Here is a 23,679-nt window from a genome sequence, read left to right on the forward strand (position 1 = left end):
ATTATACGGCCACCCCTTGCAAATAATAGTATGCCTCGAAAGCGCCAATTTTGAGTATTTATCTTTTGCGGGTACGGTTGCAATATATCGTCCATGCCGTAAAATACACAAGTTTGGGTGCAGAATCATGCTATACTTTGAGCCAAAACACTCATATTTCGTGGAGAAGTCATATTTTCCATGTTAGGTTTGCCGTCAAAAGGTAAGCGCACGATCAAAAAACGTTTCACCCAAAAGAATGGTACCTCCTCATAGTTTATTGTTTAGCTTGACGGTGCAAACTTGAACCAGAAGTGATTTTCGCGCTAATTTTCGTTATCTAATCTGTTTGTTTCGTAAACTTGTCGACAGAAGGTTGTACGACACTGGAGGGATTGTATGAGGATGAAAACAACTGTGCTCATTGTGAAATTATCCTCTTTTCCTTCGCTCATGACTCGCGTGGACTGTACATAATATATTGAAATGTACATCATGATCTGTAAATCATGATGTACACCTGTGTACTTCCATCTCCATGGTTTCTCGTCGGCGGCGAGAATATCACTTGCCAACGATACGACGATGTAACGACACATCTGCAATTCTGCATTCATTAACACAGCTCAGTTGAATGTTCAGCCAAGGAGGTCCCTTCTACTTCAATGTATGGAGGTTGCTGCATGGTTCCTTAGCCCTGCCACACTCCCTGGCAGGCCTGGCTGGTAGTGCGGGCCCCACTCCCCACACAATCAGCCAGGGAGTGGCAGGGCTACGGAACCGCAGCAAGCATAGAGGTAGCTGCAGTAAAGTAGCTCGAGGTTTTGCCTGGGTGTCTGGTTTGTCCAAACCAAATACCCAGGCAAAACCTCGAGCTACTGTACTGCAGCTAGCATAGGGGTAGCACACTGCACAGTCTCCATGGTCCAACGTACCTCTGCATGGCTATAGCAGGTAACACATAGCCTTGCCATGTAGAGCAAGGGTCTAGCCCTGCGTACAATGCTGTGTGTACCAGGCGTTATTTATACGGCATCCCACCACAGCCGTGCTGACTGCCATAGACAAATCTGGCGACCGCTGTCCCAATTTGAACCGCTCACAAAACTACTTTCTAACCACTTTCGGGCGATTCTGATCTATGCTTACCCAAATAAGTAAACTGCCCACAGACTGCAAAAAAATTGCTCTCATGACGTCAAAACCGTAGTTTGCCAGCGATGCATGGTCAAGGGTCCAGTGGCTGGCCATATCTTCCATGAACGTATCTAATGGGGACGTCGCAAGAACAAATTTTTTTGCGGTCCTCGAGAGCTTGAGCTATTCGGGTAGGCATACATTGGAATCCAGTTGAGTTCGGCCGAAAGTAGTTAGAAAAGTAGTTTTTCGTGCGCCGTCCAAATTGAGACTGCAGTCTGTAGGAGCATTATGGAGATGTGATAGCCTTTTGTTTTCCATTGAAATTGTAATCTGGTTGGTAAATTTTCTGATGAGACAACTGGTGCCAACACAGGCCCTTAAAAAATGAATACATGTAACAAATGTTACATCAATATATGCTATCTTTATATCTTCCATTTTCAGCTCAGCTAAGTCGTTGATGCCCTGGAATTCAGTCATAGAGATGAGTTTCAAAGCCACAAGAAAGTCAAATTGCAAGACACAGAACTGCAAGCTGAAGTTTCTCCTTTCAGCATTTCCAGATCATGAGAAAGTGCAGCTTGCCAGACAAATATTGGCACTAGGAGGAGTGTACTATGAAACACAGGTAACTCTTGCCTACTGTCTCGTCCATGTGACCTTGTGTATATTGCTATGACTGGAATTGAACTATATCTTAGCCAATATCAAGCAATATGATTTGCCATTGAAACATGTCAGTTCTCTACAGATTTGTTCATATTTTATATAAATAATACTTCTTGATGCCTTGAATGATGAGCAGTTTTGACATGTATCATTATCTGATGAAACATGTCTTGTTTTTTTAATTTGTCAAATACTGCGGAGACTGCAAGTCGTTCTTTGATGAACTCAAGGTATCACACAATGGAAATGTCAATTGTTTTATCAATACTACTCAACATGCCAGTTCTACGTTTGTAGGGAAATCTTCGTGGGGTTTTTGTCAGAGCAAGTGCTTTTATCATTTGAACGCCTGTAGAAAGAAGGGATTGACTGGTTGATCAGAGGAAAGGATATAAGTGAAAAAGAATCTTTGAACAACTAAATTTTGTAGCTATCTTGTTAAGTCACAGATCCACAAAGGCTTACTGTTGAAAAATTTGAAAAAAAGAATACTTCTCTAACCACACAAAAAATCATTGAATCAACAATGGTATCAATGTCATTTAAGTAGAAGGTTAGTCTAGGAGGATGAACTAGAACTCGAATTTTTACAGATTGATGAACCGGTCTTATGGGGGAAAATGTGATGAACATTTTTACTGTAAGAGTTATTGACTTTACTCAAAGTTACACTGTTTTTGTTCACAACAGGAATACAAAGCCGATTGTACACATATCGTATCATCAAAACCCATCCGCAGTGAAAAGTATCTCTGTGGCTGTGCTGCAGGTAGGTGTATACAAACCACTGCAACTTGGGAAATGTCTTTTTATCGAACACTCATAACAGGAATTTGTCTCATCAACACAAATTTCTCTCCATTTATCTAATTATAGAGAAATGTCTTCCCATTTCAAGAAAATATATTTTTTATAAATCCAAGAGATACAAATGCATACACACACAAATCAATACTGTTATGCTTATACAGAAAAAAATATCTGTTTCAGTGTAGGATTGGTTACTACTGTACAACTCTGTCTGAAAATGCCAGGGTTCAAATATATCCTGAAGATTATTCTGTCTGAATTTGACAACATATTCATAATCCTTTCATTTTGTTTTGCTATTTGAACCATACTTATACCTCACAGCATTTTCTTAAAATCATACAACTACTTGCATGTGCTCATGAACCCTCTAATCTTTAATAAAGCCAGCCAATCAATTTCAGATTTCATGCTTTCTTTAAATCTTAGGAAAATGGGTGGTGACCAAAGAATTCATTCTGGACAGTGCTAAGGCTGGCAAATGGTTGGATTCCTATCAGTATGAATGGGGTAATAAAGTGCCTACAGATTGTAACTATCCCATTCCATTGTTGATGGCACCAAGGCGATGGAGACTGCTCCGAGATGGAAGTGGACGAAAACCGTTCAGCAAATGGACTGCAATGATTTTTGTTGAGAATTTGAAAAGAAGACCAGTGGTGTACAAACGGTAATGATACCATGGTTTTAACTTTTCATTTAACTTTTCCCCCACATAACTCCTTACAAAATTTAAATTTTTATGATATGATAATTTGAAATTTTAAAGAAAGATCGGACACATGCAGTTTAGATAAATCCCCTTGAAATATATAAGATACAGTGAATTTGTGTAGTGAATTCCACCAAATTAGCATGAAGGATAGGCTACTGTCTTATCATTACAAAACTGTGTGTTTGTGAATGGACGTTTTCATTGGCGAACTATTGTCTGCAATGTATGTGTGGGTACCATGTTGACGACACGTGTATAATTATGTTCAATGATTAATGTATAAACCACACTGTTGTTAAGATTTGTTAAATTGTGACATTCCTGAACATGTTATCGCAACAGTTTATATACTCATAATGGGTTGCTCTTTTCTGTCAGATTATTGGAAGCAGGGGGTGCCACAGTTCTACCACCTAAGTTCACATTACAAGACTTGGACAGCCTGGCTAAAAAGCTGACACATGTGTTCGTTGACATGAAGTATGAAAATAACGTCAAAGGTTTTGTAAGACGTGGGATTCCATGTATTTCACCAGACTACATAGCTGAGACACTTCTTCAGGTATGTCATAAAAAAATATGTTATTAAAATGACCAGATTGCTATCTATTCTAACTCATATTACTGAGCATAATGATGTATTGCTTCCTCTTATCTTTATTCATTATTTGTTTGTTTATTCATTCAATTACTCGAACAGTTTTCAGTATATTTTGTGAAATATGAAAGTGTCATTTCTTGAGTCGTAGCCAATGCAGAATGCAACATCTCAAATGACTTCAGTTTGAATTGTTTTCAAGCAGATGAACCTCATTTTCTTGGATTGCTTGTATATTCATGATATTTTATATTTTAACAGAGTTTGTACACTCACAATCACCAAAATAGTTATTGTTAAAACCATGTAAATTTTGTTTTGGTCAAAGGACACTGAACCAGACACAGGGGCCTTTGTTGTGTCAAGCTACGTATCTCCACTACTGGCTTTGTCCTCCAAGTCTTCATCCTCTGGATCTTCTCAGAGAAACAGTCAGACATCAGTCAGCACAAATTCTAGCAACCAGAAGTCGTCTTCCTCAAGTTCAACATCTTTGTCTACAAGCTCTTCATCACAGAACAGTCAGACAACTTCTAGCTCAATTCCTAACAGCCAGACCACCTCTACAGACTCACTGTCCAGTAGACTCAAGTTGACAAGCAGCAGTCTGACGTCAAGCGCTGCAAGTAGTCAAACATCATCACCAGCAGGTAAAGTCAACTGTCTGTCTTGTTCAAGGAAGGATTCTTGCCAAAGCTCTGCCCTTTCACCTCACATAGTTAATGAACCATATAGATGAAAACTTGTTGGTTTGAATGAATAGGTTGATAATAGTACTCAATAAATTAGAGTGAAAAAGTACAATTCTGTCATTTTCACTGCTATGCTCAATGTCACCATTGTCAGGGATGTCAGTCAATCTGATTAAAATCAGATGTAGAGACGGTGACATATCAATCTTTGCATGTTCTTTGCTGTTTTCGTTATCGTCAGCCGTCAGTCGCCTCACTTCATCTGACCTACTGCCATACATGTAGGAGAGATTATGTTCAAATCTCATGCAGCAGCCAAAACAGCTGACTAATCGGAAAGAGGTTTACAACTGACATCTGTTATGGACTGCAGTATTGTATTCTGACAGCTTAGTAAAGTGCACACCCACTGAAACCTGAACAAGTTTTCCTGGCACTGTTTCTACTTCAATCACTCATTTCTACTGCATAGGTTTATAATAGTGCAGTCACCCCACAAATGGCAATAATGACAAAAAATAAGTATTAAAGAGATTTCCACAATGGCAATAATGACAAAAAATAAGTAATTAAAAGAGATTACTCAAATTGAATGCAGTTCATTCAGATACTAAGGGGTGGCGCAACTCGTCAAAATACGGACACATCACTCGAATACGACGCGGTATCGCCCTAACTTCGTGTAATAACCCCTTTATCATACATGCATGCTTTGGTTATGACTGTTTTCCTACGGACGCTCCGAAATTAGCGACGAAATCAACTGAAATCGACCTTGCTTCCTCCTGGCTGTACTTATAAAAAGTTGGTTGCTAAGGAGTGATGACAACCATATCACTTCTTGATATTATTCCGCTATTGGGCCATTCCACTTCAAAAGAGGGTATATGACGCACTTTTAAAGCGAACAATTTAAATGTTACGATGTCGACACAGGTTTTCACAATTTTAAGAAGATTTACTTTTAGTTTAAAATGACGGTGGATGTAAAACATCGGCTGGAGTGAGTAAATTGGTGTGTTTTCGTGTTTTGATACATAGCCTCATCCCTGCGTGAAAGTTATGAGGCCACCAAAATCGGGTCAAAATACTCGCGCCACGCCAGCGTTTGATTTCAAACTCGATCGAGTATGAACAGCTGAGAGCATAGAGTTAGAGCAAGCAGCTTTGCGTCATCTATGAATGCACAGTGGATATACCAGTACCAGTCAGTTTATTTTGAAGAATTATACATGTCCCCAGACGTCAAATATGTCGAATTTACCATCTTAGTAAGCGGATTAGGGAAAACATGAAGTGAGTACACTGTAAGCTGTAGACTAGTGTCGTAACTGGTTCGTGATTTTGTTGCTGTAGGAATAAACATTTCAAAGGTATTTCCGTCGTCTGCTCGTATATTTTCATTCCTGGCTTGCCTAAATAGAACTAAACTTCCTTTAACAACCTAAACGAAAGTTTGGCTTTCCCTAGATCTTACATTGTATCTGAAACCCGCACCGCACCGGTGCCAACCAGACACGATCATGACCTGTGAATCTCACTGACAGGTGACAGGTGACCTACAAATCGGAAATATTATGTGCACTTTCAACCTTGTCTGTCGCGAGTTGGATTTTTGTGGCTCATTTACGGCTGTAAATGATGTAATTCACCGCCCATATACCTAAGCTCATCAACAGGAAACTTGTCGTAAAGCAGTTCTATCATGATGCACTAACCGGTATCTTACTATAATCTTCAGCAGCGTAGACGACATGAAATACTGCACCGAACGATGACAAGGTGTCGGCAAATGATACAAATTTTCGATGCGTGCGTTTGTATGTTTTTGGTACAACTGTACTTATGCCAAAGTGCAATGTCCCAAAGTGACTACAAACAACAAAATTTTGACCATAATCTTAATGACATTTCGGATTTTCATTTGTCTCATTCGCTCAGCTGTTTTATATATACCAACGAAGGTCATGCATACCAGCGAAGGTCATGTGTACGCGTCGCTGTAAGTAGTTCGGTTACAGTGAAAATATAATTCGTATTTTCACTAGTTAAAATATGGGTTTATATCAGTATCCTCTGAACAATAGAAGAATTGCACTACAGGCATAGCATGTATGATAATAGATAGCATTACGGACAATGGATAGAATGTTTTATACATTATACACATATTGACTGGCTATGAAGGCAACAGCATACGTCTGTACCCCGAGGGACTGTGAGTCACCCCAAAAACAGACTGTTTCCCTCGGCCTACGGCCTCGGGAAACAGTCTGTTTTTGGGGGTGACTCACAGGCCCGAGGGGTTAAAGACGTATGCTGTTGCCCTCATGCCAGTCAATATGTGTTTTGTAACACACTCATCCGTAGCGATGCACAAGAACGTACTATACACAAAACTTGTCGCATGTAGGTCTATGATGTAATAGGGCTGTTCACAGTTTACGTCACTGTTCTCTCATTAATATGCAAAAATAAATACTTGTCCACATTTTTAGATTACGCTTTTGAAAATTACGCATGCAAGAACGACGAAAATACATCTCAGTTGACGACTGCTAGAGTAACAGTAAATACTAAAATACATATTCACGACTCAGAGTACAAGCTGCAAAAACAGCCACGCATGCAACATTGATAAAATTTGTCCGCATTTCAAGCTGCGTGTCCGATATCGCGCGCGTACAGCTATATTTAGTAACAAACCTGTAACCGTGAACAGCGCTATATGTTGGAGTGGTTCAGTAGAAAAAGTTTTTCCTAAAAGACCGCAATACTTCTGCAAAACGTTCAATCACCTTTGATTATAGTTTTTGTCCGTATCCGGTCCTTGTTGAAAACCAAAGCATTCAATTCTTCTTCAGAAAGTAGGATAAATCAAGAAATTTCTGGATTATCGTTTCGATCGGCCGCAGATGACATCTTTGTTTACATTCCGGTCCGCGTTCGTGTCAAATATCGTTTTTGACGTCAGCGGGCATCATTGATCAGAACTGATGCCTGGCAGGCAACAGTTCAAACGAATGATGCCTGATGACGTCGTTTACGTGGATCAGCACAAAAAGAACGCATCCCACGTGACTATCAATTGGCGAATTAGAATACAGACTGCGGATGAGGTGTTTTATACATACTATCATGATATCTACAAGTCCACAAATATTCTCAGCTCACTGTGGTTGTATTTGCAACATCAAGCTTCAAGATTGAAAGGTTCATGATGACGAATGAACAGATACTACCATGGCTGTATGCAAAGTAGGGTTTGTTCACTTGAAGCCATAAACACAAGGTGCATTGTTGATCCAATATGCAAATGTCTCACTCAATAACTAGTATGACCTTTAGATTACCTTTTGCAGACCAGCAAACTCACACTGAAACCATATCATATTCACACAACAAAGCTAACAATAGCAACATATATATTCATTTCTCTCTTCACACAAAAAAACACCACAAAAACGAACACAGGAAAAGGAACGCCGTTGCATGGTATTGCTCCAAAGTCTCTGACTGAGGCTTTGAAGATCACACTGAAAGCAGAGGAGGAAATAAAGTCGCTCACACCAAACAAAACAATGAATGATCCAAGAGGAGTGAAGAGAAAGCTACTGGAATCAGAAGACACCATCAGGAATATTGTACTCAGAGTTCAAAAGAAAAAGGTTTGTATGTTTCACACTTTTAAAATTGCATTGATCATCTGTTATGAAAATAAAAAGCCAGAATTTTGTCTTTAAATGCACATATTAACCCTTTGAGAGCTATAATTTTTCCATCAAGACATTGGTGCAACATTTTACTAATTTTTATGAATTTTTCCTTAACCTTTTTATGATTCTTGGCCAAATAAACATCAAATTTCATCGGCTTCAGCTTTTTAGCAAATTTTTTCTCAAAAATTAGGGAAAAATTGACCAGGGTAAATTTTGTAAAGGCGACAAATATTTGCTTTGGCACACAAAGGGTTAACATATCTTTTTCCAATTTAATTAAAATTCTGACACAGGCAGAACAGAGTGGACCAAGTTTTGTTCCATATTGTTTTCAAATGTTGCCGCTTCCAAAAGAGAAGGTGAGTGAACACATATACATCCCTTCTAAGATTTCATCAATTTGCCGATGTCGCCCCATAGTTGTTGTAATCATTGCTGTGATGATTAAACTTTATCAAGACAACGTGCAGAAAACACCTATGGCTTTTTTCTGGGGACCATTTGTAAACTTAATATTACATATTCAGTCAGTTGTAATTTAACATGTCATATGCCGAGATGAAAATTAAAATTTCAGTGAGGTGATCCATGAAGCCTGGCAGAAATTTGGTCGAGTTTCGCAGCCTTTACACGTTATTTTTACTGTTCTCATGATAACATTAGTTGTAGCAAAGTAATGTTTTCATTTGTGTCTAAGGAATTTTTTTAAAATGTCAAAAATTTTTGACAAATATTTTTTTGTGTGCATTTACGGTGATTGGAATTAGCAATATCAGTTTGAATAAAGTTGCACCTACCTTCTGTTTGAGACAATGAAACTTACAGTCTGATATACATGTATATTGTTTTACTTTTTTTATTATTATTGAAAATTTGTTAGATAATTTTGGACTGCTCTAAATGATATATGCACACACAATGCATAGGAGATAGCTTCTCCACACTCAAAAATTTGCCAGTAGGCTGCAGTCTACATATACGGTAGATTGAGTTTGCATGTGCTGAAGATGAAAACCTTTACAACAGGAGACTTGAACATTCTTTATCATAACTGTAGGTAATGACAGATTTATTTATGTATGCAAGAAGGATTGTACAATTCAAAAAATACTTGATAATATAGCCGGAAAAGTTGGATTTCACAAATCAAAACTTATCATCAAAGCATTCAATAATCAACACTTGTTTACCAAGTGATTAGACATGAGCTAAAGTACAACTACAAGTCTTATTGCCATTTATTTTGCTGTAATTTCTTAGGTTCCTATTCATGGAAACTTTCAGTATTTTATGTTTGATTTTTTTGATGAAAAGATGCACTTGTGACGGATCTGATGGCCATCAAAGTGATCCTGTCATTAAATAGGTTTCCCAGATCACAAATGAACCATGTACGATACCCTGAAACATTTAGGGGCCATGGATAATTAAAACATAGGCATGGTAAATGCAATTTCTGCAGTGGGGGGGGGGGGGTAATTTTGATTACTGTGTGCAAAAATCGCACTACATGTTTTTATATCGCAATATCTCACTACAGGTTTTATGTATCACAAAGTATTGCTATATTGTTTGGCATGCATGCAGCCCTGCCATGGCACTACACCAGCATTCTTTTGACATACATGTGGGTCGATCAGTGTATGTGTAAAATAACATAACAATCATTTTGGATACACTGTTTCAATTCATTTTATTCTATTGGTTCCATCATTGTTGAGTTGGCAGAAACTGTGTCAGAAAAGGAAAGAGTTGCAGGTATGATCGTATTCGTCAGATTACAAAGATTCAGTGTGTTACCACATAGTTACTGTTGTTGCAATTTAATCAAGACGTAATTACCGATTGTAGGTATGCTGATACAGAATTAGGCTTGGTTGGATTTTCGCACTTCCAAACTTTCATTTAGGGGGGCATTGAGGCAAAATGTAATTACCGGTAGTTACGTTTACGGTGCACGTTTTAATTATCCATGGCCATCCATGGCCCCTTATGAACGAGGGACTGGTCCACATCACTAAGGTAGAAATCCAGATATTTTGAACTGTCTAAATACTGACGATCATCCTGTTTGAGATTTGATACTCACAAATGTTACTTTATACTACAAGATTCATGAGCAAATATATATTGATACACAGTCCCTCCACACTGGAGGGCCTGTGATTGACATGATATCAGACGGAGATCAAGATCACATCACTGTATTTCGTAAATCCAAGCTTTGTATGCATCTTAATGGAAATTTCATTATGTTTTTCAATTTTTGTGAGTGGAATCTCGTCGCTGTCAAGTATCTCTTTGGTTATCAGAGCTGTCAGAAAACTGGCAAATCCTTGTCGTCGGTATCCTGGTGCAGTATAAGTCATGCCGATGTCGCCATATTCCTTCACTACAACCCATGCAATAGGAATTCCTTTGTCATCATAGACTGCAACGTTGCGACAGTATTTGATAACATTTTCATATCTATCTATTGGGTCATCATACTCCCTACTGGCCTGTAGCATCTTCGCATGTTTAGTTTCCAGCGGTGCAATTTTGAAGTTTGTTGGGATTTGTGTATTTGAAATCCACTCTCTCACTACTTCCAAGCTACTATGGATGTACGCATGCATGTTGTAAACAACTCTTGGGTACAGACCCATTTCCATGGTTACTAGATCATGAACCACCTGATTGGCTGACTTCTCACAATGGAAATGGATTGCAACATCTGTCGTGATGGTGATTACCCCAGGTGTCCCAATCAGAATTTTCAGTTTCTCGGCATCTTGGGTGAAAACAAAATACCATTTCTCAGCAGGCTTGAAGTCTGGCTCCCATACTGTCACTACACTTGTCAGCTGTGTGACATCTTCATTGTCCACAAAAATATCCAAGTTTACATCCTTTCCTTCGGTTTTGTAGCAGTCTTTTATCAGGTAATAGGTATTGTAACAGTCCAGCCTCCATTTCTCAAGCTTTTGCCGCAATGCTGGTATCTCACTTGTTTTAATTTTGTGTGCCATTAGTCCCCACGGACACCGTCCGGGGGGACTTATAGGTTTGGTCATGTCCGTGCGTGCGTCCGTGCGTGCGTGCGTGCGTGCGTCCGTCCGTCCGTTCACGCAGATATCTCAGAGATGCCTGGAGCGATTTCATTCAAACTTGGTACAAGGATTACTCCATATGTCATACAGATGCACGTCAATTTGTTTTGTGATACGATCCAATATGGCCGCCAGGCGGCCATATTATTACGATTTTTTCATGTACAGAGCCATTACTCAGGCATGTTCCAACCGATTTTATTCAAAGTTGGTACAAGGACATTGACCAATGTCATAGATATGCACGTCAATTTGTTTTGTGATATGATCCAATATGGCCGCCAGGCGGCCATTTTATTACGATTTTTTCATGTACAGAGCCATTACTCAGGCATGTTCCAACCGATTTTATTCAAAGTTGGTACAAGGACATTGACCATCGTCATAGATATGCACGTCAATTTGTTTTGTGATATGATCCAATATGGCCGCCAGGCGGCCATTTTATTACGATTTTTTCATGTACAGAGCCATTACTCAGGCATGTTCCAACCGATTTTATTCAAAGTTGGTACAAGGACATTGACCAATGTCATAGATATGCACGTCAATCTGTTTTTTGATACGATCCAAAATGGCCGCTGTGCGGCCATTTTATTACGATTTTTTCATGTACAGAGCCATAACTCAGGCATGTTCCAACCGATTTTATTCAAAGTTGGTACAAGGACATTGACCAATGTCATAGATATGCACGTCAATTTGTTTTTTGATACGATCCAAAATGGCCGCTGTGCGGCCATTTTATTACGATTTTTTCATGTACAGAGCCATAACTCAGGCACGTTTCAACCGATTTTATTCAAAGTTGGTACAAGGACATTGACCTATGTCATAGATATGCACGTCAATTTGTTTTGTGATACGATCCAATATGGCCGCCAGGCGGCCATTTTATTATGAGTTTTTCATGTACAGAGCCATTTCTCAGGCATATCCGCATGTTTCAACCGATTTTATTCAAAGTTGGTACAAGGACATCGACCAATGTCATAGCTATGCACATCAATTTGTTTTGTGATGCGATCCAATATGGCCACTGTGCGACCATTTTGTTACGATTTTTAGCTACTATAGACTATAGTCTATAGAAGCTATTGGGATGGGTATCCGTCCGGCGTCCGTCGTCAGTCTGTATGTATGTATGTATGTATGTATGTATGTATGTATGTATGTATGTATGTCCGTTTGTGAGGCGTCCGTCCACTCAAATATCTTGAGAACCGCAGTACTTACTGATTCGATATTTGTTGTGTAGATTAAAAATATGATTTTGAGAAACTATTTTTTTTAATTTTTTGATATTGTTGAAAATAGGCAAATTAATGCCAAAAAAGGTGTTTTTGATAAAAAATCTTCTCCTTCATAACCGCTGGTCAGACAGCTTTGTTATTTGGTATACAGGTCCCTAGGGGTAACCCAACTTAGATTTGTTCAAATTGTGATGAAATATGCAAATGTGTATTTTTAAGGAATTTTTTTGTCATTTTTGGTCAAAATTTGACTTGCATTGTATGTAATTCTTGTACTGTATAAACCCTATCAATTCACCCAGAAAAAAATAATTAATATGATTTTAAATAATTGAATTAATTAGGAAATCATCAAAGCCAAAATAATTTTTATGTAGAATTATCAGAAAGTTCAACCTTTTTTGACAGTTCGTAGTGAAATGCTTACCATCTTGGAGGATTAAAACATGTAAACGCAACTTTCCTGAATCCCAACTTTGACATATTCTGAACCGTCATTTATTGTGCCCTGTATGTTATCTAACAGAAATTGCTCAAAATAGTAATAGAGATAGAGATAGAGAAAGTTCTAATTTCCATTTATGGTTGACTTGGTAAGGATAAAATAAGATTACTTTTTGAGGAAAAAATAGAGTGGTCAATTTAAAGAGTGGTCAAAGTGATAGGTTTTTATGGTAAAGCTTCGCTGTAAGATTCCTCATGTGCTATTTATAGCAATTGTGCAATCTGTGTAAACAGTGCAATGAAAGTTACATGATTCCTTATAATGCTTTTGATGACCTTGAACTTCTTAAGTTTTCAAACATTTGTCTCTTCAGTGTGCTTTCTCTGCGTATGTACAGTCTCAACTTATTCAACAGAACTCACTTACAATGTTAATGAAAGATTCCACCTTCATCAATACATGTGTCACAAAAGGTTATTCTCTACATAACACAGCAGAGCTCTGTCAACTGTTGAGTTGCTTGTTTTTTCAAAACCGCTGGTCAGACAGCTTTAACATTTGGTTTTCAAGTCCCTAGGATGACCTATTAAAGTGAGATAATTTCATACAGTCAGGAAATACTTAATTTTGTATCCATGTCTATAGTAGCTTCAGGGACTTTGGCCCTATGTTTTCATGTCCTGAACCATAACTCAGACATGTATCAAGCGAATTCATTCAAAAGTATTTTTATCACAGACCTAATGAAGAGGACTCTATCCTCTCTGAGGACCTGTAATCAAAATACCCATTAACAAGTGGGGACTGTGTCATCAACGATGACTTGTTTTGTGTGCCATTATTCTGTAATCAGATCGTTACAAGAATTAGTGTGTCATGTTCATGTAACCATTGCAGCTGGGGATACATATTGCCTTGAGTTTGATGGTGTATTTGTACCTATTGTCACATCAAAGCAGAATAGGATTAGACAGTGACACATTTTCGTTAAAATGACATCAATATTGCGCGACAAACCAAACCTCTTTAACTTGCAGACACTTCCTGCTCATATGAATCGTACTTCGTTTTAGCATGTCTGAGTGAACTAGACAGATACAAATACAGCCAATACACCCCCACTCACTGATTCAAATTCAGAAAAGGTCATCTTCTTTTGTTTGCACTTATGAAGTGACAATATTACCAGGATCCTCCAGGTTCATTGAGTACACCGGACATTTCACTGTAATTTCTCATCCATAGTGTGTTTACCAACCAACCATAGCAGAATCAGAAATACAGGCTTGCTATATGTATTGTTCAAGGATGTCATCAGTGCAATACATGAATATTGCTTCCATGTTTTTACTTAAAAAGTCCTCTGTCTGGGTTTATCAAAAGATGTGACCTTTGTTCAAGGTCAGGTCGTCAGCACAGCTGCTGACCTATTTACCATCAGCTGACGCCATCAGTGTTGACAATTGGACCCAGGCTCAACCCATTTCACAACCAGATATTGGTGTGTTCCCATAGTTTTCAATAGGGCCAGTGAAACTATAAACAGGGACATCGGGTGAAAAGTATAACCAGTTACAGAGAGCCATTTTTTCAAAAGATACTCAAAAACTTCAATATGACAAATTGTATAATCAATTTAATAAATTGTTGTTACCTTGGCAACTGTTTATTCCTGAGATCTCTTTCTGATCAGTTTTGGCTTTTTTGTCTCTTTTTATTTTCAATTCCTGTGAAATGTCATTTTTTTATGTCATATTTGACAGCCATGTCTTCTGACCTTGACAAAGGGTCCGTACACTTCTTAGAGTTTAAACCTCTTTTAAAGTCTTTGACTAGACTCATGCATGAAAATGAAACTGAGTCCTGAAAAATTCATAAACCACCAAAAATCACAAAATTATCAGTTGTTGATATGTAAAATGATGTACACGAATGATACAACATAAAGACATTACCTCGAAATGGTATTTTGGACCCTTAAAGGTCATTGAAAGTCCTTGAATTTAAGTTACAGTGATTTTTGTATACTGTTGACACGTTTGGCCTTCACCTAAATGAACCAGTGCAATTTTCTATATTCTGGGGATGAGAGGAAAATAGCCTGTTAAACTTTGTAACTTTTGATCTGCTGCAGTGGAAATGTCTACACTGATGTTGCATTATGAGCTTCAATGGTATCACATGGTTTTAGTATTCTAAAAGCATATATTTCATGATAGTGACCAAAATTATGAAAAAAAAGTTACCATTTAACATTGTAATCGTATACTTGCAATTTTCAGTGGGGTTGCCATACTTGCAGTCAGTCCTTTATGTATTTTACAACAGTCTTTGTTGTTTCAGATTTTAATGCATTATTAGAGATGGATGATAGTAACTTGATGTGTTTGTGTTTGTACTCCGTGGGGACTAAAAACTGGTCATATTTGGTGAAACAGTTTGTGGGTTATGAGCTCCACAAATTTTTATGTTTGTATAAATTTTTAAGTATATCATGAACACTCTTTGTGGGTAGGTTTTGAGGCCTTGTGTGTATGAGTTATAAAATAATCATGATTTTTAATAATCTGCGATACACAAATCAAAACATTCTAATTGATAATTTTTATAATGGCAAAATGATAAGTTTACCAACCATACCCAATATATCAGTAATTTCCATCACTCATTTCCTTCGTACCACAAAACACAACTCATTTTCTTCACTTCATATACCTGTTTTGATTTTGTTTCCTGCAGACCAAAAAGTGTGCCTTACCATTCAGCCATACCTTGGTTAACATGCTGGAGGCTACCATTGAGGAAGGTATGTGGTTTGCAGTGATAGGAGCACTACAGTCCAACATCTCATCAACTAGATACCCTACTCCACATCTGATGCATCAGCTGATGGTTGAAATGATAAAGGTAAGGAATTTGTTACCCCTCCCTCTTACCACCATGGTGTGGTTTAGCCCAATTGTTTACAGTAATACGGTTGGATCGATATATCAGAGCATGGGGGATGATGTAAAGATGTGGACATTACATGCAGCAATAAGAAAGTATGATTGTTACTCACTATACCGAATGCAGTCGTTTTAGGATGTCCTCAAATTTCTTAGTAATAAAATGTTGTTCTCTTCTTAAATGGAACCTCTTGATATTTCTTGAGTCAGGCCCACAAAACTATACATGTATTTAAAATATTTGTGAGTCAGACAGAAAATGTTTAGTAAGTATTACTTCAGATTGACTTAAAAGGATAAAAATAGCTGTAATTTTTGGTGATTTTTTTTCACTGTTTTATTTTGTATGTCAAATGCCAGTTCTTGTTCTCCTCAAAGCATGTTGAATTTAAGTTGTCAGCACATCTTCTATACGCGTAAATTTGGACTTATTGTTTACATTTGAATTCCAATCAAGACCAGAATTCACTTGTCAACAATAACAATGCAGTCTACACATGTACAGGCTGAGTTGAGAAACTGAATACTGTCAACATGTATGTCAACGTGCTCCTAGTGATTACAATGAGAAAATGCACTTGACATTAAAAAACAAAAATATTGAAAAAATCACCAAAAGTTACAGCTACTGTCTCTTTAAAATCTCATATTGTAACAATGTGTTCAGATAAACTTACCTTGACAACAAGGAAACATACTATCTAGAATTTAAAATGACAGCAATTTTAATGCAGCAGGGATTATCAACGACCACTTTGGCTGTCCATTAAAACAGTTCTTTTGATAGGTCGAATGTTGCTGTTTTCCTCCACAGACAAGTGATCAGGCAGTGTCTCTGGGGGCGTACCATCTATTGAAACAAGTGCTGTGTCTTCACTGTCCAACGACATCACCAGCTCTGAGACTGATGTACCTACAGTCACTGTCAACTACACAGTATTCAGAGAGAATGGAACATGTCAGTGGTGGTGAATGGGACTTTGTGTGTTCCATCATCAGGTCAGAATCACATAGATCACACAACTATCCACATTTCAAATTTTTTAAAGATTTTGTGCGATGTTTTACATCTTGCAGTGTATTCTCTAGCTTTCTCTCACAAGGGGGGAATGTTGCCCTCTGCTTAAAAATTTTGAGGGGAATTTTTCTGATTAAGGGGGACTATAATAAATTATGAAAATTTAAGTTATGCAAATTTAAGATTTTGTTCAAGGTATTAGCAAATTATAAGGTTATAGCATTGATCAAGTATAAACGACAATCTTTCAGCTTTCAGATAGTGGATTACATCAACTGTATGATGTTGCATCATAGACAGTACTCATGAGGTGGAATGCCACTATAAATACTCTGTGCAATCATAATGTCAAACCTAAATGTAGAAGGGCAACATATCGCACGTTTGTGATTATTTTAAGGGGAATTTTGATAAGGTGGGGGATTCACGCAATCACGTGTCCTGGAGAAAAAAATTGAATTCTTGTTGAATTACGTATTCAATACTAGAAGTTACAATTCTTGTTTAGAGGTGGTTATAATGTGAGAATCAGAAAAGACATTTATATTTATTATTTGTCCAATAAGATTGAAATGGAAGAATAAATAAATTTACCATAAATACCCTGCACTTTCAAATTAAACCTTAGACTGAATGTTGGCCGTGCTATAACTTTTAGGAATTTTGACAGAATTTCAAACAATGATTTTCTTGTAGGAACTCACTTGCCATGGAAACAGATGATGTCACAGCTGGCAATGACAATCCTGAGACAGAAGTTGACATGTCAGAGGAGAATGGAAAGAAAGATTCCCAAACTGGAGTCATCAAGTACAACAAGAGTAGCTGCAAACTTCTATTGCAATACTTAGTGACTTTGTTTGAACAAGATTTCTTGGGCATCGTCACCAGGTGAGATTCTCTACCAGTTGTTTTTGTCATTAAGTAGAAATTTTTTTTCCAAGGAGTAAGCAGGTCTCTGTTAATTGCATTGTCCAATATAGCTACAATATCTCAATGAGAAAGGCAACTATTTTGTTTAACAAGATCCAATAGCACTTGTCTTTAGTCTATGGATATGTTGAAGGCTGTCACATGTTACGTTTCTCATAACACTGCCTTATGCTGTATTTTGAAGGTCAACAGTAATCTTTTAACTTACTTTAGGTCACAGGTTAACTTATGTAAATTGATATGCAAATTATTATGCTAATTAGCCACCACTCTGGCAAAAATTTCTGGGGAGAACACTGTATTATTATTATTAATTATTTATTATTAAAAACTTCTTTAAAGCGCACTACACATACGTCTCAGCGCGCTGTAGGCCTACATGACTGAAGAAAAAAAAATACATGACTAAAATGAGAGCAAAGGTAGTTTTTTTAAAAAAGTCACAAATATCGCAAAGAAATTTAGAAAGGAAGTAAAAACAGCGTAAAATGAGCAAAATGGCTAAAATCACAGATGATAAAACTCAGTAAAAAGGTAAGTCTTCAAAGCACGTTTAAAACATTCAACATTTTTTGCAGAGCGAATCTCTGATGGCAATGAATTCCAAAGGAAAGGAGCATGAACAGAAAAGGCCCTATGGCCATAGGACTTATTATACTTCCCTTTAGGCGGGACTAAACGTAGCTTTTCCATGGACCGGAGATTTCTTGCCGGAACATACAACTCAATTAAGTCGCTCAAGTACATGGGTGCAATACCATTAATAATTTTATAAGTAATTAACAGAACCTTGAATCTTATTCGAGCTTCGATTGGAAGCCAATGCAGGTCGATCAACACGGGTGTAATATGGTCAAATTTGCGTGATTGAGTGACGAGACGTGCAGCAGCATTTTGAACTGACTGCAATCGTGAAAGCTGTTCTTTTGATACTCCGTACAAGAGACTATTGCAGTAGTCCAATTGGGATGTGACGAAGGCATGGATCAATGTCTCGGTGGTACTTCTGTCAAGTAATTTGCGGATCTTGCTGATACGGTATAGAGAATAATATCCGTTCCTGCATATTTGGTTGATTTGGTCAGACATAAAGCCGTCACTGTTCAGCCTTACACCAAGATTCCGCACAGAGGTGAGGGTGTGATGTCAAAGTCGCCAATCCTGAGATTGGCCGTCACCGACACGTCCGACTTGAGCCTTGGTGAGAAATGGATAACCTCTGTCTTGTCGTCATTTAATATCAGCATGTTTGACTTCATCCAGATCCGAATGTTGCTAATGCAATGTTCACGACAAGAGTGCACATCAGCCGGCGTGTTGCAAATAACATAAACTTGACTGTCATCCGCGTACATCATGCATTCAAGGCCGTGTTCCGCGATAATGTCCTCTAAAGGTGCTATGTAGAGCGTAAAAAGAAGTGGTCCCAACACCGATCCCTGAGGAACACCATATTTCACATGAGAGCTAGAGGATGACGCAGTCCCAGCTGTTACAGATTGTGTCCGATTTTCAAGGTAAGAGCGGAACCAAGATAAAGCTGTTCCCGTAATGCCAAAACGAGATTCAAGCCTTTGAAGTAGGATTTCGTGGTCTATGGTGTCAAACGCAGCCGACAGATCCAACATGATGAGAACAACGTCCATTTTCTTGTTTAGCGCACACATGATGTCGTTATGTACACGAAGCAGGGCTGTCTCCGTGCTGTGATAGGGACGATACGCACTCTGATGACGTGGGAAGAGACGAAACTTGGTGAGGTGATCGCGTAATTGCAGGGCTACAATTCTTTCCAGAATTTTTGATATGAAGGGAAGGTTAGACACAGGTCTATAATTTTTCAGTATGTTTTTATCGAGATTAGGTTTTTTCAACAGTGGTCGGATAATAGCTGTCTTGAAATGGTTAGGAACTATACCTGAAGATAGGGAGCTGTTGCAAAGATGTGTAAGGAAAGGTGTTACAACATCAATACAGTTCTTGAGTAACTTTGACGGCAATACATCGAGTTCGCACGACTTTGATGGAGCATTCTTGGTGAGGCCCTTAACGTTGTCGACTGTAACAGGAGTGAATTTAATTAATATGCGGGATGTAATCTGGTATGATCACACTGGTCAATTTGCGCAGACATTCCGTTCCGAAGCTTTGATATCTTCGATTCGAAATATTCAAGAAATTTCGATGTCAGATCATCCTTACTGATGTTATCCGGTTTGGAATTGACAGAACGCGATTTCACAGATGACAGTTCAGCAATGATAGTAAAGAGTTTCTTACTGTCCACTTCTTGTATTTGCGATAGGTGGTAACGAGACTTGATCTGATCACAAAGTCGGGCATACTTAGATCGCTCTTGAATGAAAATCTGCCGATCAATCTCCAGCTGTGAATTACGCCACTTCATCTCGAGCCGTCGCAATTTCTTTCTTGATTCTATGAGTTCCTCACTGTACCATGGTGCTCTTACCTTGTTGGTTATACGTCTGTCAGTTATTGGAGCAACGTCATTGAGAACTTCTGTGACAGCCTCACGGAAAAAATAAGAAAGATTTTCAATATCAGCATCCTGCTCATGTTTCAACTAACTAAGTATATCGTTTGAGGTATTGAGAATTTGAATGTTTGGAGGTACTGTTCTGTAAGGCCATACACAGAGGAGAATTGTGATATTGTAGTTTAAGTATCCCTGTTTATCTAAAATGAGTTTCATTTTGGTTGTGTACATGATTATGTAATTAGGGTCAGTTTGAAGTATTTAACCTCACTGAATCTTCAGAAAACAAGTTTGTCAAAACAATATTCTCACATAGTGTTCATAGAATCAATCAATTCACAACTTACTTGAAGATGAATGCGCAGAAAAAATAAAAAAATCATTGTACAGTTCTGCGTGCAGATGTTTTACACTAAATTTTTACAACACAAATGCATTAGCAGACTTTATCTAATTTTATTTAATCCAAGTTTGGCTAGGTCAGCTGAAGAGCACTTCAGTTGATGATCATGAGAGTTTGAATTTCTGGCTACATTGTGCCAAATAGTGAAAAATGGAGTGCGGTGACCTACCCAAAAAGTAAGACAACACTGAAAATCTATAAAAGTTTGACAAAATTGACTTGCTAGAAGATTGTAATATTCATCAAATAAAACTTTAAATCCCTGAAATTTTGTGAGTAATAAGGGCAAATTTTGATGAAAAATAAATTAGTTCATTTGTTCACAAATTGTTTTTCTTCATTTTGTGTTACTCTACATCAACTTGAAATGAATTGCTTGTGGTATGGATTTTTAGAGCTTTTGATAAAAAACTGATTTTAATCATGGTTTGTAAAAAATGAAGTACATCTATATTTCTTTAAATTTTTATTATTCTGATATACTGAAATTCAAAAATCTCATGTTCAAATATTTGATGATAGTTTCAATTTTTCTGATCATACATCTGCTTATGAGACATTGTCATTTCCAGACTCAACAAATCCCGCAATCTGTTTCAAAAGTTGGCATTTTTGTGTAACCTTTCAAGTTTGTAGTAATATTTTGTATGTGGTCATGTGTCTATTTGTCACATTACATTGTGTCATAAACAGTCGAGAAAGAGGACGGGAAGATACTGCAAAGAACAAAAGAACTGTGAAGAAGCGACGAGCGATCTCTTTTGGAATAATTAGAACGTGTGAATCGATTTTTGCATAATTATCAGCTGGGCGATAGCTGCTGCTGGTGACATTTCCTTCTGTTCAAGAGGTGGTAAACAGAACATAAGAAGTTCTTTCACATGTAGCTCACACTTTTTCCAAACTTCTTGATGAGCTATAAACCTTCAATTGCAATTTTGCTATTCATTTTTTAATGCTTAATTCCAGACAGAGGTCTTCTCCCAGAAAGTCTCCTACCAGGAAAACTTGCCAGACCAGACAGTGTATACTATCCTGTCTGCTATGGCCTGATGGGTATCCGGGTGTTATCAGCACAGCTGTTGTCACCTTGCTGGACTATCTGGTACAGGCAGTGAAGCTAGCCACTGCAGAATCCAATACGGTATGTGGAGAGTTTCAAGGTCTGAATGCTCTAACAAAGTCTTTGAATTTCAAAAGTCTCCTGGAAAGTCCTTGAAAAGTCCTTGAAAATAAAGATGAGTCCTGAAAAATCCTGGAAAATTGATGTCAACCATGATTTTTGAAAATCATGAAATGATTGGTCATACCAACATAAAAATGATATGTAAAATAATAAGTAAAATTATACCTGGAAAATGGTATTTGGACCTCAAAGTCTTTCCAAATTGATGAAAAGTTCTTGAAAAAGTCCTTAGTGACTTGGAGTAATGTATATATGTAGACCCCCTTTTTTTAATAGTAAGTTGGGAAAAGAAGCGTTATTGCTTTTCAATCTGGTTAAAATACTATGATGTATGAATTTGTGCTTAGCAGCTACCCATTAAAGTTTTGATATGTGTCATCCATGCAACAAATTCATGGTCTTGTAGACATCAGAACTATCAATAACCAATATTGTCATCGGTTAAAGGAAAATATCAATTGAATGTACATTAATTAAGTTTCTTTCTCGCATGCTTGCTTACTTTCAATAAATTTGCAAATTGAAGTACATTGGTTTTCAAATACAGTACACGCAAAGAGATGTCACACAAGTAAAACCATATCTTCTCAAAATTTTTTTCTACAACATGGCTTACAGACTCAGTTAGTACAAATGGTACAAAGGATGGTTACCATAGCAGCAGAGTGTTACCAACAAGTCAACGTGAAATTAGACTCAAGATCCAGTGACGACAACGAAAAAGACTTTGCTAAAGAGATCATGTCTGCTGTTGAGGAAGGCAAGTTATTGAACATGCATACTGAGTTTAGTCTCTAAGATGCATTATTACATGCCTCGATATGAGTGCAAGCAGTGCATTGATTTGAATTGCAACATCTGGGGAGTTAGCAGGCCCTGTGAAAATGTACAGACCAGCTTCCATAGTTACCCAGTCCGGTGAAGCCGTTTTCGACGTCAAAGTAGACGCTTAATGCTAGAAGTAAAATATTCATGTGCGACCTGCTATTTTGACTTTCGTTAAAATCTGTTTGATGCTGGTCGATAACGGTTAAATTGTTTGAGAATGCCCTGCATGTAACTAAATATACAACGGTAACTGTGAAGAGGCATGTAATAAAAATGTTTTTGACTGAATACATGGGGTTATGTATAAGCCCTCCCAGCAGGTGACTATTTGCCCTCCTGGCATCGGGCAAATTGTCACCTCCTCTCAGGTATGTAAACCCATGTATTCAGGCAATATATAAACTCTGTGGACTCTATATCTCAGAATGTAAACAAGTTTCTTTGATTCAACTCTATAATTGGCAATGCATGGGTCAGATGTCAAATTTTTGAGAGTCAAACAGTACATTTGTGTAATCACAGATTCTGCTGTGGATGTTGGTCTTTGGTGTGTTAATTATGTTGCATGGAGTGTATGTACTTCGAAAGTTATTGAAAGTTTAAGCAGCTTCTGTTGACTAAGAGTGCAGCGGCTTGGAAGGATATATCTGATTGGTAGATTGTCATTATTTACAGCTATTTATGAAGTCTGAAGGCTCTCAACCTGATTGGTTGTTTGAAAATAATTTAATAATAATGGTGCATTTCAGTTTTG

General features: G+C 37.7%; 1 protein-coding gene across 1 annotated transcript in view; it reads left to right on the forward strand.

The window, feature by feature from the left end:
* The first annotated feature begins 52 nt into the window (after positions 1 to 52).
* LOC139145673 (SMC5-SMC6 complex localization factor protein 1-like) overlaps positions 53 to 23,679 on the forward strand; it is a 30,432-nt gene continuing 6,805 nt past the window's right edge. Inside the window, exons 1-13 of the mRNA XM_070716962.1 lie at positions 53 to 202; positions 1,564 to 1,747; positions 2,479 to 2,557; positions 3,028 to 3,268; positions 3,692 to 3,875; positions 4,240 to 4,561; positions 8,078 to 8,271; positions 8,616 to 8,681; positions 15,852 to 16,019; positions 16,875 to 17,059; positions 17,775 to 17,969; positions 21,881 to 22,055; positions 22,716 to 22,857. Of these exons, the coding sequence (XP_070573063.1) occupies positions 1,580 to 1,747; positions 2,479 to 2,557; positions 3,028 to 3,268; positions 3,692 to 3,875; positions 4,240 to 4,561; positions 8,078 to 8,271; positions 8,616 to 8,681; positions 15,852 to 16,019; positions 16,875 to 17,059; positions 17,775 to 17,969; positions 21,881 to 22,055; positions 22,716 to 22,857 (2,119 nt within the window). The 5' untranslated portion in view covers positions 53 to 202; positions 1,564 to 1,579. The remainder of the gene's footprint in view (positions 203 to 1,563; positions 1,748 to 2,478; positions 2,558 to 3,027; positions 3,269 to 3,691; positions 3,876 to 4,239; positions 4,562 to 8,077; positions 8,272 to 8,615; positions 8,682 to 15,851; positions 16,020 to 16,874; positions 17,060 to 17,774; positions 17,970 to 21,880; positions 22,056 to 22,715; positions 22,858 to 23,679) is intronic.

The sequence above is a fragment of the Ptychodera flava genome, chromosome 12 (assembly GCF_041260155.1).
Source record: "Ptychodera flava strain L36383 chromosome 12, AS_Pfla_20210202, whole genome shotgun sequence".
NCBI classification, from domain to species: domain Eukaryota; kingdom Metazoa; phylum Hemichordata; class Enteropneusta; family Ptychoderidae; genus Ptychodera; species Ptychodera flava.